Source organism: Pundamilia nyererei, unplaced genomic scaffold (assembly GCF_000239375.1).
Source record: "Pundamilia nyererei isolate P.nyererei 1_Seehausen unplaced genomic scaffold, PunNye1.0 scaffold00024, whole genome shotgun sequence".
In the NCBI taxonomy this organism is placed as follows: Eukaryota; Metazoa; Chordata; class Actinopteri; order Cichliformes; family Cichlidae; genus Pundamilia; species Pundamilia nyererei.
The window spans coordinates 2888722-2906526 of record NW_005187425.1 but is presented as its reverse complement, the minus strand read 5'-3'; the positions used below and the strand labels follow the sequence as shown (position 1 = coordinate 2906526).

Sequence of the window (17805 nt, the reverse complement as noted above, 5' to 3'; positions counted from 1 at the left end):
AGAGTCGGTCAGCGGAGATGAAAGTTGACCTCGACTTGGCTGAGGCGACAGGCAGCAAAACCGATCCCGGCCTTGGATCCCTCTGCTTCCTTAATAATCATAGTGCTGACCTCGACATTTCCCCTCATTGCCCTCGCTGTCAACCCTGACTCTGGTCAGACGTTTGTGAACTGAACATTTAAACAATAACCATGACAGGAAGCTCATGATCCCAACACAGACATTATTAACTCGTGCAGGCTATTATAATGTCAGTAATGAAGTGTGACACCCACCACATTCACATTAGATCAAGTGTAACAACAGGGAAGAGTCTGCATCAGCATGAGACAGGCAGCTGGAGCAGCTGGGAAAATACCGAAACACTCATCAGAGAAGAATTTGCTTGAATCCCATTTATTGCTGCTGCTGCAAATTACTGCAGCATGTCCTCTCAGAAATCTGACCAGTTTAACTTCTATTCTGGCTTGCTGACAACAAGAACCACCTATGAACTTTGAGATATGAACTTATTATTTATCTTTTGGACTGCTGGGATCCACTCAGACAAAACAATAAACATAAAAAAACCCATTAATGAAACTGCCTTCAGCAAAGGTGAGCTGGCAGAATGAAGCTCGTGCTGGTACGAGTGATTATCGGCACAGGAAAAGACCAACGTGGGTATCTCTGCGTTGTTATGCAAATGTTTTATTTGCAGTGTCATGCAGCTGACAGCACAGAGAAAGATCAAATGCAACAAGAGAATGCTCTTTCTGAATTTTTTTTTTTCCATACCCGAGATAGCGAGCAGCATTTTCCTACGGGCGCCAAAGGTGGTGATTCCCAGTTCCTTCAGGTCCTGGTCTGTGAGTGTCAGGAATGTCTGGAGGTCAATCTAGAAGCAGCAACGAGCCAGTTTAACAACCTTAATCTAGAAAAGATCTTCAAACATAAATGTCAAGACTAATGGTCATGTACATAATATCCTCCCTGCCATGCAAGCAGTAATATTTGATGTACGAATGCAATTCTACAGCTTGTTAAGGAAAAATTAATTAAACTATGAATGTAACATAGCAACAACAAATAATGACAGGGATATTTCACTTTGGACAGAAGTAATGGTCTGGCACACCCACACGTCCACCCCTACAGTTAAACCAGGGAAGACGATGAAAGCTTGTGCGATAAAAAGTTGGTTCAGAATCAGGATTACCTCTTGTTGCTGGAAGACGTCTGTGTACTTCCCCAAGCCCAGTTTGCTGAAAAGCTCGGGCAGGTCTGAGCCTTTCAGAGACGAATTCAGGCTGCAGCCGTTTGTGCCCGTTACTGATGAAATAGAGTCCATGTAGTTGCTGCTGCTGAGGAAATGTTCTGCAGCTACAAGACAGTTTAAAAAGAGACATTTCTTTCATTCAGTCAGGTACTGAAACAATGTTTAACTTAAAGAGATGAAAATTTGGACCATTTTGACTGAGACCATCTGTTCTGCAGATTAACTAGACTGGCAGCTTCACTAGACTTTAACGTGCCAACCCTGTGTGCTATATTGAGTATATTACTCTTACAAGCAAAACCATCAAATTCAGAGGCAAGAGTGCTCACAATGACATTTTAAATCTTTATTTTGTTCTCTTTCATTTCATTGTTAATCAGCATCATTATTTGAAGACAAAAACAACAAAAATTTACTGACCAGATTTGTTCTGTTTCCTCTTTGGACTGCTGACGGCTGAGGCGAACTCTGTGTGGCTTGCTAGGCCGTTGCTGGTGGCGTTCCTCTCACGCCAGTTGTCAGAGTCACTCCCGTTCCCCACGCCTTCCCGGCTGCTGGATCGAGACAACGACAGTGGGGAACCCTGAGGACCAAAAAGAAACAAGTTCAGACTGAATTCTGTACATCCCAATACAGAACACAAACGTCTGTCTACTAAAACAACAGTCAGGCAAATAATGTTTCTTATAATATACACAACATCAGTACATGCTAAGATATTGAACATATTGATCACGATAATGAAAGTTAAACACTTTCATTTCTGTCTGACCTCGTATGTCGTGCTCATGCTGGGTTTGTATGAGACGTGATTGGCTCTCCTTAGCTCCTTGATAGTCTCAGCTGGCATGGACTTTGAGAAGCCCAGACCACTCCAGGTGTTGGTCGGAGTGCGCACCTCAGTCACTACTGGCTTCTTCAACATAGCTGTGCGAATACAGAAAAGCAGTGATGCAAATATGTTTCTATAAAAGAATTATTTGGGCACCAAATAATATTTAGTGTGAAGATGTTTTTGTGGCTAAAGAAATAAATGTAATTTTTTTTAAGGGGACTAAATTATATGTCACACTGCTAATGACACTCATTGCACTATTTGATGGCACAAAAATGTCAACTCACCTTTAGTTGCCAGTAGCTTTTTCTGTTCATAGTCAAAAGCCTGTAAAATTCAACAGATGGTTAAAGCCAATAAAACCATGGCCTCTCTTTCCATGTTAGCTGTGTGCGTGTGTGTGTGTGTGTGTGTGTGTGTGTGTGTGTACCTGCATGTTGGCAAAGGAGGTCTGAGGTGCCAATCGGATTCTCTCCCTCTCGTTCAGTTGTGCTGCCCTTTCAGCTGCCCGCTCACTCCCCGGTGCCCTCTTATCTGCCACAGGACTGTCTGATGAGCTGGACTCCGTGTCCGAGAGGAGACAGTCAGAACTGTTGGAATTAAAACAGGCACTGTATCAGTAAATAACCTTTCTTCAGCTCATCCTTTGCTGACGTGATCACTCAGGCTGTTAAAGAGGGCCTTTAGTAACTAGCATCTCCATTATCCCTTTTCCACTAGTATCTACTCAGCTCGACTTGCCTCGGTTTTAAGGATTTTCCATTTTTGGCACCAGGTACTTTTTTAGTACTTACTCAGCCGGGGTTCCAAGTACAAAAAAAACCAACAACACAGCGGTCTAACAAAAAGCGGCTGAGCCTTAACGGCCTCCGTTATTCTATTACGTTTGTGTCGCATACCAATGACATCATGTGACTTTGCTATTACAACCTGAGTCAAATAAGGTGCCTGACTCAATTCTAATAGAAAACGACTGAAACCGAGTAAAGCTGAGTCGTGTCTAGCAGCTACTCGTGGAAAAGTGCTCGCTCTCATGAATGCTGATGTATATTCGAATTTGTCGCAGCAGAGTACAGTTTTTGGACTCTAGTAATTTTGCATGAATCACAATTCAACACACAATGCTCCCTTTCATGCAACTTTCTTCTGACTGGCTGTCTCTCTCAAACAAAAAATATGAAGATCAGCCGGGTGGGGTTTCTGTGCTCACACAGCCAGAGCTGCGCACTTGAGATAACCATGTTAAAGATATCTCTTCTGACTGACATCAAACAGAGCCAAACCGCTAAACAGCTAAGCAGTTAAAATAGTCTGAAGCCTGATCTTTCAGCTCAAAGGGGATTACTTGCACATTTGCAGACCTCATTATTTCAAACTTTGGCCATGTTTGATATTAACATCACAACTGTCAGAGCATCTATACGGAAAAAAACAAGGGAAAGTTGATGGATCCCACTGCACTATTTCAAAAACAGCTGACGTACTGGGATTATTATAAACATAGAGTTAGCCATCATAATAACAATGCTGTCCAGTATAATGTGTATAACGTACCACAGCTGGTTGCTCCAGTTTGGGATAGTCTGTGACTTTATGCATTATTATTGTTTAAAAATAAAAATGATCCCATTGTTTCTGGGCTTATCTTAATGTCTGTAAAGATCAATATTTAAAGAATACTATCAAACTTTAGGAGCATGATCTGTAAAAGATTTTGGAAGAGATGCTAAAAAGTAACAACAGAAGTCATAAATGATTCAGACATACTGTAGATGGGAGTTCTTGGTGCCCTGCAGGAGCTCCACAGCCTGTCGTTTTCCTGATGATGTCTTACATGACGCCAGCATCTGTTTCAACTCACTTCCATTAGCGGAGTGCGAGGGGCTTCTGGGCATGCCCACTTCTACAAATGTGTCAGAGCCTGAAGGAATAAACACGGACAAATGGTGAATATTCTCTTTTTTCTGTGCAGACAAAATACACATAATGACAACAATAGCTGTAATACCTTAGGTTTCATCAATTTCAATTTATACCATAACACAGCCTGCACTCAGAAGTGACTGGGTCATTCAGTATGAATGAGTATGTTTAGCTTGTGAGCATATGTACTGCATGTGTGCATGCATTCAACTGTGACAGGTCTCACTTGAATTCTAGATTAATTAAAAACACACCAGCTGTGATTATAGTGCTTTTTCATCCGCTTCTCTGCTTTTAACCCGACAAGGACCTGCTCTGTGCAACAGGATGTGCACGTGTGAGTATACATGGGTCGCATACTGTAAAATAATATGATGTCAGCCACTTAAACGAAGTTCTCTGGGGTTTAATGTTTGAACAATATCCCCAGACACCTTCAACTGACACAGCGGAGTTAAGCTGTACGAGGCAAGCCAGCGCAAACACATTCTGGGACACAGGAGGTGGTAAGGGAGGGAGAGGAAAACTTAACTGGACACACCGCGTCGGGGGAGGACAAACTTTAAAAACAGCGGGGAAAAACGAGACGCGTGAGAGTGAAGGTTTGAGGGGAAAACCGCGAGTGTAAGACACAGAGGAAACGAGGGCCTTTCTGAACCGCGAGGAGACCAGCAGTTAATCTGTCTCCGCTCCAGTGAATGTAGTCAGAAAGCGTATGAGGTTAGGAGGACAGTATAGAGAAGTAAAACGTGGGTACAATAAAGGTATTTTCCTCAAAGTGGGTTTAAGGGTTGCATAAATCTCAAGTGGAAAATCCTGATTTGGACATTTATGTTAAGTCTGCAAAGCTAAGGTCCAACAAACCTGAGCTGAAACTTTTAACAGCTCAAACATTTTGTCAGTCCAAGGCTGTAACAACACATAAATCATAAGACTTTGTTTATTATAAATGACTCACCACAAAAAGTGCGCAGTTGTGAATAAGTGCACACTTTCAAAATGACTTTTTAGCCAAGTTAAATGTTTTAATTAAAAACGGTGAAGATACGAATGAAAAACGTTCATAAAAATCTGTACATCACCTCCAGGCCTTTACATTAAGAAAACTCAGGTGGCCGCCTTTGAGCAAGCACTTAGTGACAGTGGGAAGGAAAAACTCCCCTTTAACAGGAAGAAACCCCTGGAATAACCAGGCTCAGGGAGGGGAGAGGGGCGTTAACTTGAGACAAACCAAACCAATCACATGACCTCCTTGGCAGAGAGAATTAATCTTATATTGTTCTCAATAGCCATTTTATATAGTACACAGTCATACACCACTTTGTTAGGTACACCTCTTCAGTTGCTTGTTACTTGTATCACATAACAGCAACTCAATGCATTTAGGTACACATGGTCAAAAGGACCTTAAGAAGTTCAAACTGTTTAAACAATGGTGAAGAAATGTGACTCTAATGATGTGTTACTTACTCCATCTCAAGTGTTTATTGAGAATAGTCTGAGAGAGGAAATAAACAATAAGCAGCAGATCACTGGGTGAAAATGTTTTAATGATGCCAGAGGAAAATGGCCAGGAGTGCTTGGATCTGATCCGAAACAAACAGTAACACCAAAATTGGACAATATGTAATTGGAAAAACTTTGCCTGCTCTGATGAGACTCAATATCTGCTGCAGTATTAAGACGGTAATGTCTGAATTAGGTGTAAATGTGAAAGCATGGATTCAGCCACAAATCACATGTGTTCAGTGACAAGGACACTGCAATGATTTGAGGAATACCTTCGTCCGGGCTGGACTTGCTTGACCGTGGTTCTGATGGACTGTGGCCACTGGCTTCCTGGACTGAGTCACATGGAGCTGGACTCAAGACATTTTCTGCAATTGACGCCGTTGTTATCCTCCCATACACTGAGCCAGAGTGCTATACATGTGCATGCCCACACAAAAAAGAAAAAATAATTATTATCACAGTCATTCAAAACGTAGAGCGAGGTGATACAATATAAAGTTGGTAAGGGTCCAACCTTGACATGTCCATTCAGGGTGCACTCAGGGACCCCGTTGGGCTGCTTGTCTATGGGGGCGAGGCCAGGTGGAGGAGATGGTGTGTTCGGTGTATAACTTGGCACACCGGACAGCAGGATGCTGCTCAGGGTGGCCTGAGTGGCAGGATGCAGCAGCAGCTGAGACGAGAAGCCTTAAGTTTCCAAAATATCAAAGTAATAAGAAAAATGTTACAGGGCTTTTTGTCATGTAACACATTACCTGAATTACCAAAAGTTAAAATAAAGATTGAGACATTTGTAAGGATTTTACTCTTTCACGTCAAGCATGCATCAAGACACATAATTTGTGAATAAAAAATAAATAAATAAAATACAGATTTACCATAAGAGCTACTGGCAGTACTATATACAAACCTTGGGTGCTGGTGAGTGAACTTGGCCAGAGGGAGGGGGAAGGAGTGGGGTTACTGGGGCTTGGGGTCTGCAGAGGGCTCATGGAGGAGTTTAAGCTGTTCAGCACAGCGTTTGGGGCAGCAGAATTGGGGAGAGAGTGTGATGCTGTTGCACCCAGGAAGGCTAAAGGGTAACCAAAAGAAATTAGGAAAGAAAGGAGAAGACAGTATATGAATAGATCAGTGGTGGTCCTGTCAAAGTGCATTTTTCAAGCTAATCATAAGTTGCACTAAGAAAAAAAAAAAAATCTTGGTCTTCCAGCTATTTAACTGGAATTCCATCAAACTGCCATCAACCCAACAGCAAATGAGAGCAAGAATTTCTTAAATTTCTACAAGGTCATGGATGCATAAGTACACGTCTAGTGTGTCCTCATACCCAATAAAACTATGGTATCGAGAACACCAACAATGTGGTGCTTGGTGTCTTAACCCAAACGCAGTGTATGAAAACAGAAAGAAGCAGGTCTGTGGCTTTAACAAGGGGCTACTTTGGCTCCAGGAATAAGGCCAGGGATTCTTCTGGCACACTGGTCTGTAATCTGAAGAAGAAAAGCATGTAGCAATTACTAAAGGCCAGGATGTGGCCGTCCACAGCTTCACCCGGGGCCCCTGAGTTTAAATGAAACAGCAAAAAAAAGATTTCTACTGTACGGGCACTCTCCTGGCACACTGAGCTTTTTTGCAGCCAATCTTTAATCTCATTTTCTAGGGGGGACAATCCAATCATAAACTGAACACATGCTCATCAAAACTAACAGAAGATATGCTAAAACATTTGTGCTAGGTTTTCCAAAATTATAACAAAAATAAACCCATTATCTCAGAAAATTCTCAGCACAAATACATACTCAACATCTTGACTATCACATATGGTCCAAGTCAGTGGTAGGAGAAAATAAACACATTCCAGTAATGTAATGCAGATTTGCCATTTGATGACATACTGCATTTATATTTAAATTTCTAACAGATAAATTGCAACAGATCTACTGCCAGCTAGTGCTTACAGGAATGAGCCACTTCCTGTCAGCTTATCCTATCTGCCTTTCCGACTGCCTCTGATATATAAATCATGTCCTAAATTCCATGTTTTTTGTTTGTTTGTTTTTTTAAACAGACTGAATCTCCAAATTTTTTTTATCATAAGAATGCAAAAATCTGATAACTGTGACTAAAGATTTGTTATACACTGCACGCACTCTTACAACCAATTGAAAGTCATCCATGGAAACAAAAATGTCCCCTAATCTCAACAGTTCTGGACTCTGTTGGGCTCAGATGTTGAGGTCAGCGCTGCAGACAAACTCCTACGCGATAAGAACCGTTCATCATCCTGTGATTCATAAACTCATAAATTATTCAAAGTGCTGCAACTACATGTGTACCGAGGTTATTTTCTGATGGTTGACTGATCAAAGATGTGCAGATTTGGACTTGCGTCCACACAGCTCCTGCTGTAAAGGTCATATAGAGATGCAGTGAGTCACCAGCTGTGATTTATGTAAAGGGGGATTGTGTTTTTCAATTCAGTAAACCAATAAAAATTCTAAAAGAGACTACTTTGTGTTACACGCTTGGGAATGACACTGATTCATGAAGATATTAGTTCTTCTATCATGATACAATTTAATCTGTTGCATTTTGTGCACGAAATAAAAGGTAACATCTTATTCCCCTTCCCCCAATCATAGAGAAAGCATTATTTAGCATTATTTCTTAGCAAGTTAAACATTGTCATTACCAAGATTACTCAGCCCCAGGCCAGCTGAGGCCAGGATGTCCAGGCCAACAGGGCAGATGAGAGATGGGGATGGACCATTAGTGCCGGCATTCAGTGCCACAGGGGGTGAGGAAGACACCACTCCATTGCTCTCGAGACCCAAGAGGAATTTTCGGGCTTCGTACATGTTGACTGCATTCCTCTCCACACTCTTGACTATCACAGACTGGGAGAGATCGAGAGAGAAGGAAGAGGCGATGAGAAACCGGTGAAAACGGGAACAAGTGGGATGGACATGGAAATAAACAGGAAACTAGGAGGCAGAAGAGAAAAGCAAGAGGAGGAGCAAGGGAGAGATAGGGTAGGGAATGTTGGTACCATAGATAGGGAGTGAAAGGGAGGCTGAGGGAGAAGACAAACATAAAATGTGAGGAAGGAAGAGGGAATTAAGGGTAGATTAGAAGGATAAACATTGAGGCAGTGTGGGAGAGAGAAGGAGACGGGGGAGGAACGACAGTGAGAGAGACAGTGTTTCTTGATCAACATATCTGTCTGATATGAGAGAAGAAAATAAGAGACTGTAAAAAGAACAAAAACACAAAATTCACAATCAGATTTGGAATCATTGAAAGAAATGACTGGAAACCTTGCTTTATTCGATCTTAATATAAATATAAATCAAAGTGCTGGCTTTTTGCATTTTGCCAAAATTGAGCTTCTGAATTTTTTTTTCAATCAGCGGTGAATATCCCTGACACACGTGCACACCCTCCTCTACAGGACTGCTAAAGTGATTGAAGCAGACAGGCTGTGGCACCCATTTGGACTGGCCTTTTGGATTATTTCTGTCACCTCATTAAAATGTTTAAGTGAAGGGTTCTTAAGAGGATCTGGGCTGGGTCGGTGTTTATACTGGCACTTCCACACCGGTCCCCGCAGGCCCGTCTGGTTTGGGCATTGAGCCCTGACTCAGGGTGGGACGTAGGCACCTTGATGAGCAGGTCAGGTTGAGGCCAAACAGTGAAATATGACTAGGAATACTACGTGTACAACAGCAGACTATTATAAACATTAGATCAATTGTATATACAAAAAAGGCGTGCCAAAGATTGAGTAACAGATTTCACTAATAGAAGCTACATTTAATTAAAGGTCATTGAGCTTAACTCCAAATTTCTACCTAATTTACCAAGAATGAAGCCACTTACTTTTTGTTATGCTTCAGCTTTTCCTACTAAAAAAAACAGACTGGCCCTGTCCAGCAGATGAAACATGCATGGCAGGCTGTGCAGAGGAGAGACTGCGATTCCCCACTGTGGCAGATGCCGACTTGCCAAAACCCTTCACTGTGTTGGTACAGGGATCCAGTTTTTCCCTTTCTAAGTTTTAGCAGTGATGAAATATGACAAGGCAATCCATAATTTACTTCAATGTCATGCTGTCATTTGATGGAAAGTAACTGAAATGGAACAGTGGCTTATTTGTTTCTCGAGCAGTCGTTTTTTTCCCCTTCTCTGACGCTGCATTTGAACAAGTAGGACAGCAGCTGTCTTTTTCTATGGGAGAAAAGGACACATTTTCATCTAAACTTTAATGTTTACTGGATGTTTGGCTTTTTTTAATGTAGTCTATTATACATGTTGTGATTTCTTAAGATAAGACCACTGTGGAAACTGAGTGTAGTATATGCCAGATGCTTGAATCAATTATGAGACTGGCTGAAGGTTAAGGCATTCATCCATTTTGTTACTCGTTCAATTAGTTCAGGTTTGCAGTGGGTGGGGGGTGGGGGGTGTAGAGTGCATTGAAGCTGCCGCAGGGCAAGGCATGAGTTACACCCTGTACAGGTTGCCAGTCCATCACAACCCCACACGCTCACACGAATACCTACGGCCACCTTAGAAAAACAAGTTAATTTAACAAGCGTGTCTTTGAACTGTGCACGGAAACCAGAGCACCTGGAGGAAACCCACGCAGGCACTGCGAGAACACGCAAACTCCACACAAAGAGTCCAACAAACCGGGAGATCGAAACTCAGAACGTTCTTGCTATAATTTTTTATCATTGCTGTAACATGCTGGCACTGTGTAACATTTATTCATGTAAGCATGTGGTTCTTTTCTGTGTGCTTCATTTTCAGAATCTACATCTACTCTGTGTGCAACTATATGAGCAGCAAACAGCTGGGATGGAATATTTCCTCTCTTTAGTTAAGTAAATACATTACTCTTATTTGGTTATTTTGCCTGGTAGGAGCTCTGTAACGGTCAATACCAGTGCACAGCTAGTGTTACAGAGGAGGACACTCAACACTGTGTCTGTACGCTGCCTCCTAAAGTAATCATTACTCTGTCAAGTACATATTACAGTCCCAAGTGTAAAATGCATAAAGAAGAAAAATTAGCTCCTTTTAAAAACAAAAAGAACCCCCCAAACCTATTTTTTCTTTGAGAAGAAGAAATATTGAGAAGTATAAAACCTGGTAACTAAAAGTTGACAGCAGAATAAATACACTGTAATAACACGGGGCACTTTCTTTAGTCTACGATGTTCATAATATTATAGAAATGTGGTCCAGTTTCCTATGGGTGCCTGTTTTAGTCCTCAAAAAATGAGCATTTCTTGTACTTTATCCAGCCACTGATCACTTTTTAGCCAGTGTCTTGTTATGCTCTTTTTACATGCAACAGTCAAAACTGTGAAGGGATATATTTAAGGAGCTGCTGTGGTTCAGTTCATCTCCTAATTGGAAGGTTGCTCCCGATGCAGCCGTCAGAGTGTGAATGTGATAGAAAGCACATAGAATAACTTGCTTGTATGAATGTGTGTGTAAATATATCCTCTAGAAATATGATTTTTAATGCCACTGGAAATGTTGAAGCATGATCCTGGATACACAATCTCTCCTAGTTAAAAAAAAGGAAACAAATAACTATTTAATTTAAACAACACTAGGAGCTTCTCATTTAAGCTTATAATAAAAATGATGTGTTTGCATGCAAACATTTGCTAACTGCCACTACATTCGAAGTAAATCTGATAATAACAATATTCTTGATTTTGATGTGGGTCTTTGTTTATTTTGAAAGCACATCTAGAAAAGTGGACTGTGAGCTAAATGGACTAAAGCCAGCTTAATAAGCCATAGATGATGCAGCATTTGGAACTGTTTCTATGTTCTTTATGGTGCGATAACACTATACTGTTAATATGACTATAGAGGATACAAAGAGTCGTCGTCCCCCCCCCAAAAAAACCAAACAAAACAAAAATGGCTCATCGCGATCAATTTAAAAAACACAATGTACACACAATATGCATCCTCTAAAGCTGGAAATGGTTTTAAACCCATTCTTTGGATTTGCTGCCATGAAACCACAGAGATTAACCACATGATGATGCTCAAGGCAAGATCAGGGGTTTACTAAGGTCATTAGGTTTCAGCACTTTGTGACAATCCATTGAAACAGTTAAAATATTTTGGTTTGGATAGAAGTAGCTGTAGCTTAAAGACTAAATTGCCTTTCTCAAAGCCAAGTCAGTACCAGTGCCTGAAATCCCAACTTTCCGTGCCGTGTGAGTGTGGGCTTGAAGTCATACCTTGCTGGGCTGTTTTGGCTTTGGTTTGATACTGATGAAGACATCCAGCTGCTCCATTAGCGCTGTGATACACTGGGGCTCCACCTCAATATCCTCTTTAATGTCAAACATTAATACCAGAGGCAAACAGCCCTGTGGAGCAAAGACAAAATAAATACATATTTGTAATAAACGTTCATTTTCTTATGTCAGCTGCACACCAATCTCTTTGAAAAGCTTTCAAGTTTGCACTGGTGCTCCAGTAATATAAGCCGTTTCTCAATAGTAGTATACCATTTGTAGAGCAAGTTGGTCATACCAATAAATACAAGATTCAGTGCTGGATTCATCCCACACTGAGTTTGGGAAATTCCGCCAACAGCAATCTGTTTTGCATGATCACCACCACAAGCACCACAGACATCTATATTTTGGGCTGAGAGCTGGACAGTGCTCCTATTGTGAGTGGGTGTAATTAGCAGCAGAGAGCAGAGCCAGACTGGCTCTGACGGGGCTTGAGATTGGAGCTATAATCTATAGTCTGGCTATGAGAAGCCAAAATCACACAGTGCACTACCGCGAGGAGGCCTCTCCCACTCCTGTATGCCTATTCTGCATCTAGTTTACAGCACCTCACCTAGCCCTTTTTATGCCCTTTGTTCATTTCTACGATCCTCTCGCACTCATTGCTTTTTGTTTCTCCTTTCTTCTCCATCTCATCTCTTATTAATCTTTTTTTATTTTTATTCTTTACTCTTCACCAGTGTAAGACACTTAAGAAGCTCCTTCTTGTGTGTCCCATTTCAATTCCAAAAGAAAGTCATGTTTGGTCACTGAAACAACTCTGGCATTTGCTAAATGTCTTTGGGGCCAACTGGGAGACCGCAGACAAAGAGAAGGCAGCTCTTGCAGAATTACTGCCCCACATTATGGATGTCCAAACAGAAAGCCAAAGCTGTTTACAGCTGAGATGTCATATACACACCAGCTCAGCCGAAGCCAACAGTAATTAAACAGCCATCACTTTTACACATATCTGAAACAGACCTCTGATTATACTCCTAAGTAATTTAAGATTCGGGTAGCCTCAGCGGTCATGGGAAACAAGACAAGAATGACCGCTGAGCATTTTAACCAAGTGAAATTTAAATATGAAGTGCTATCTTTGGTCCAAACTTTAACGTAATCTTTGAATTACAGTCAGGTTGATATCCAGTCCACTAGAATCTACCACAGAAAGCAGGTCAACCCATTACCATGAGGATCTTCTTCTTTTTTTAAGGCATAGAAAGGACATAAAGAAGTCAAGCCAAACTAATTGTGTCCATCTTACATGCAGGTATGTAGCAGCTATGAACCATGTGTGCTAACCTTGAGTCGGTTACAGATTCTTGTTTATCTGACAGACATTTCAGCAGCTCGACTAGAGCCAAGCAAATCTCTCCCAAGGCTATTCAAAACCCTCAAGGCAATCGTGGTTTACTTCCTAACTCACATCTGAAAACCCATGCATCATTCACACATACCATGATGATACTGATGAAACAGTGGCATCCATTCTAGCTACCACACAGTATGTGGAATCTGTACATGTAAGAATATAACGCAAATGCCATCTCTTAACCACAAAAATAAAGTTGGAAGGGGCTGGCTTAGCAGTTTCACATTCTTTTTTTCAGTTGTCAATAAATTAAACACACACTGAAGATGAATACCATGAGGTACTGCCGTGCCAAGCACACAGATTCGATGGTGCCCTGAATGTAGACTGTAGATTTCTTCTGGGGGCTGTTGGGATCAGGGAAGTGGATCTGAGCTCCCGTCCTTTGGGTGATGTGCTTGATGTTGCTGCCATTGCGTCCCTTCATGAAGAGGTGGTGCTGCGGTGCGATGTCCAGGTGGGTGGTCAATGAGATAGTGCTAGCCAGGCTACCGGCCAGGTGCTCCAGTAGCAGAGCTGTACCTCTCTGAACAGGGATTACAAAAGAAAACATATTTTAGCATATTTTATCTCACAGGATAATCACCAATTAGATTTAAAAGTAAAAACACAAAAAACAAACCATTTTTCACAGGATTCTCTGCAGTCGTGTGCAAAAATAAGCAAATCCCATGCTTTACACAATAACAAAGAGTTTTGCCCCACTCTTCTTTACAGTGCTTTTTCAGTTCACAGCTTGCAGATATTCTTTAACTCACAGCCTTCTTAAAGGTCCTGCCACAGCATGTCAGACATTCTGATATAGATTTTTTGGTGTACTTGGAATAACTGCTCTGTTGCGCGACCCAATTTCAGCCAAGCTTTAGCCGTTAGACAGATGGCCTCACATTTGACCCTAGAATACTCTGCTGTACAGGGGAGTTCATGGTTGACTCGATGACTGCAATGTGCCCAGTTCCTGTAGCTGCAAAACCAGCCCAAATCGTCACCCCGCCACCACAATCCTTGACAGACGGTATGGCGTGTTTGTGTTGACCAGCCGGTTTTGATCAAACGTGGCGCTCTGCATTTTAGTTAGACATGTCCACTTTGGAGATCACGTCTCATCTGTCCAAAGAACATTCTTCCAGAAGTCTTGTTGTTTGTTCAGATGAAATGCTGCAAACCTAAGCTGCACTGCCATGTTTTCTTTAAAGAGAAAAGGCTTTCTCTTGGCAAGCCTCCCAAATAAGCCATACTTGTTCAGCGTTTTTCCTAATTGGACTGTCATGAACTTTAACATGCTAACTGAGGCACGTCGTCTCAGATGTAGCTCTTGGGTATTTTGCAATTTCTTTGAGCATTGTACAGGACATTGTCCCGTGAAGACTCTTCGCATGACTGCTAAGGCAACTGAAAAACAGCAAAATGTTCCCTGCTGTAAATTGTTATGCATGATAGCCATCTGATCATTCTTTGAGATTTAGCTCTTTTAATGGATTTCATCTTAGTCTTCCTATGAATGGCTCCTCTTTCTACTTGAGTCCTCCTGAAATTGCACCCAAAATGCTGTCTTGACTTTCCTTTGAAATTATACAGAGCAATTCATAGGTTATACTAATACTTCAATAAATGTACATTTCATAGTGTTGGCATCCACAGTCTCAATGAACCAAGCAGCCAACTTCAGCATGTGTTAATGTGTTGATGTTAAGCACCACTTGGATTTTGAGTGTGCCTTGGTGCTATTGGCTTATGTACAGAAACATTTGTGTATATTAAGTGCAGTCATTACAAAAAACAAAACAAAACACTATTCTGTCTATGATAGTAAGTTATCAAATTACTGTTTAGTATTCAATCCATAATACAAAGACACTTAGCGAAGCCATGAATCCTCTCATGAGGAACCACCAATAAATGTTTGACTGTGGCCTTTGATAACTTCTAAATAAACGCAAATCCATTCATCGATTTAACTTTTCAGGCAGGAATATTAAATAATGCATCTCATTTTGGATGCATACTCGTTGCAAGAGAACAATATTTTTGCCAAGAATACAAGACTATAACTAGCAATTTGCATTTTTTAAATATGAATATAAAACAGTGCATATTAAATTAAGTAAAGATGTGATGAATTGTTAGTCTTGAAAAGAAAAAAGATAAGCGAACAAGAGGCTAAAACAACATTTCATTTTAAGCAGTATCCAGGCCAGATTACAAAGTAATTGTTTCACAGAGCAGTAAAGCAAAGCTGGTGCTTTCTCAGAGAAAGCACCAGTGTTTTCTATATAACCAATGAAAATTATTGCTTTTTTTTTTTTTTAAACTGTGCTGGCCATCTTAACAGTCTCATTCTTTGCCGTCTCTGCAAGCCATCACTTGGCCTTGTAAAGTATGTCATTTCCCCTCTTCTACAGGAATCTGCACACTGTGGCCAACATAAGACAACAATCCATAGAGCACCTTTAAGAATTGCCAAAACCACTAAGGGTCTCACGCCACCACACAACATAGCATTCAGCTTTCATCTGGCATTCTTCCCAGTCCTGACTGACCCCTCAGACCTACCGCAAACTCAGGGGCAATGTTTCTGCATATGAACACATGTGCTGTACATAGGAACACACAAATGCACACAAGCATACAAATCCAAATAAAAGTGCACTGGCACTGATGAATAAATGAACGCAGAAATGCACATATGCAAAACGCAACTGTTGGCAAACTAAAATTAACTCCATGTTGTTAACTAAAGCTTGGTAGTGGGGTGGGGGAATGGTGGCTATGATTTGTTTGGCAGAGATTTATGAGAAACCTCCCTGGCACTATCCTAAGCCAGATGCCTGTTGAGGAAATACATCTCTGTATGTTTATATATAGGAAACATACAGTATGATTACGAACATACACAAGCAGCAGAAAAAAAAAGACTGCAAGAAACTCAGAGACTAATTTAAAGTACAGTTTCATTTGAGGGGAGCTTGTGGACTTGCTGATACAGTAGTGGGACACAGTCTCCCCTGCAGTGGAGAGCTAAACTAGCAGCCGTCCAGTTTGAGTGACCAAAAATCTCTCAGCACTCTCTTGCCCCTGTGGTGCCGAATGTAATGAAGCGGTTTATATGAGAAAAGTGAGGCATGCCGAAAGTGTTGGTGGGCCTTAACGCGTGGCTCAGGAAACCCTTATTTTGGGCGCGTGGTTCAACATGTAAATGGATTCACTAAAATATTACAGAACTGAAATGACTGAGAAGGAGTACAGAGGTCAGAGTTCAAGCATATTTTACAGGACACACAAGGACTGTTTGGCCTTTCCATAATTTTGCCACAAAATAAAAAGGTGACGTTACAGAGTTTAAATTATTAATACAGCTGGTGCAGTATTAGGAAATGCTTAAAACAGACTAATGAGTCAACAGCTAAATATTCACTGGTTCCTGGCTATAAAATGTAAGCATTTGCTGGTTTCATGCATTTCATGTTTTACAATGTCGTACTTTTTTATCGCTTTAGTCTGTGGAAAGTTGTAATGTGCATTTTTCCCTCCATAATTTTCTTATTAATTAGTAACAAAAAGCCTTGACCATCTGTTTCACACAACCCTCAAATGCCAAAGACCATTCGTCACTTCTAAACCGTGAGATCCTTCTTACCTTGAGTGCGTTGGCATTATTCTGTGAGCCGCGAACAACACCTGTGGCTCTATAGAGACGTGTCGGGGGCTTGAAGGAGACTGTGAGGTTGTAGGTCTGCGAGATGTGCTGCACAGTGGGCGAGCTGGGGTCAGACTGCATGATTGCAGGGAGCTCGAAAGACAGCACAAGAGGTAGCAGCTCCTGTAACGTGACGGGACAGGTGGAAGGAGGAGGAGGACAGAGGAAGGGAAGGTATTAACAGTAAGCGACAACCATCGTCTTTGAACATGTGGAAGCATAGTGATGGCGGCTGAAATGCTGCAGAGTGTTAGAGCTTATTATTAAACTGTTATGGCTTCTGTAGGAAAAAATATAAAACATGTGGAACCAGATTTTTTTCCCCCCTCTTCAAAAAAAATTATGACAGAAAGAACATAGCAGCCGGTGTCAAAACATTAGTGACTTACACCGATTAAGTAAAAACGCATAAGGAAAAGGGGGATTTCTTCACATACTGAAGACTTATGTGAATTGACACACAGCCATAACAACCCTTCATTTAACAGAAGGTGGCAACACTTGATATGTAAATCTGTCAGGCCAAATAAATAAATCTGGGGAAGGTAGTCAAAATGAAGTTGAGTAGCACCGGCAGCAAAAAGAAGAAGAAGAAGAAAAAAAAAAGAATAGAAAAAAAAAGACAACGTCTACAAGCAGCAAAATGCTACAGGGTCAAAAAAAAAAAAAAAAAAAAAGAAGAAATAAAATTCTTCATCATTTTATCATTATGGCTACACGAAAACGTCCAACTATGGTTTAAAATTTAAAACATTAGTGGTCCATGGCCTGTTCACTCTCATACATTAATTCTCATACATCAAGTCACTGAATTAAACCACAGGACCAGCAACAGATAACAGTTCCTGTCATTTGTGTCACAGCCTTCATTCAAAGAAAATAGATGCT

General features: G+C 41.1%; 1 protein-coding gene across 1 annotated transcript in view; it reads right to left on the bottom strand.

The window, feature by feature from the left end:
- bicc1a (BicC family RNA binding protein 1a) overlaps positions 1-17805 on the bottom strand; it is a 55172-nt gene that overhangs the window by 1552 nt on the left and 35815 nt on the right. Inside the window, exons 7-20 of the mRNA XM_005727393.1 lie at positions 16858-17040; positions 13495-13746; positions 11801-11932; positions 8221-8425; positions 6439-6600; positions 6043-6215; positions 5798-5939; positions 3861-4014; positions 2524-2683; positions 2381-2420; positions 2031-2185; positions 1679-1841; positions 1199-1362; positions 778-877 (exon numbers count right to left, since the gene is read on the bottom strand). Coding sequence (XP_005727450.1) covers positions 778-877; positions 1199-1362; positions 1679-1841; positions 2031-2185; positions 2381-2420; positions 2524-2683; positions 3861-4014; positions 5798-5939; positions 6043-6215; positions 6439-6600; positions 8221-8425; positions 11801-11932; positions 13495-13746; positions 16858-17040 — 2185 coding nt within the window. The remainder of the gene's footprint in view (positions 1-777; positions 878-1198; positions 1363-1678; positions 1842-2030; positions 2186-2380; positions 2421-2523; positions 2684-3860; positions 4015-5797; positions 5940-6042; positions 6216-6438; positions 6601-8220; positions 8426-11800; positions 11933-13494; positions 13747-16857; positions 17041-17805) is intronic.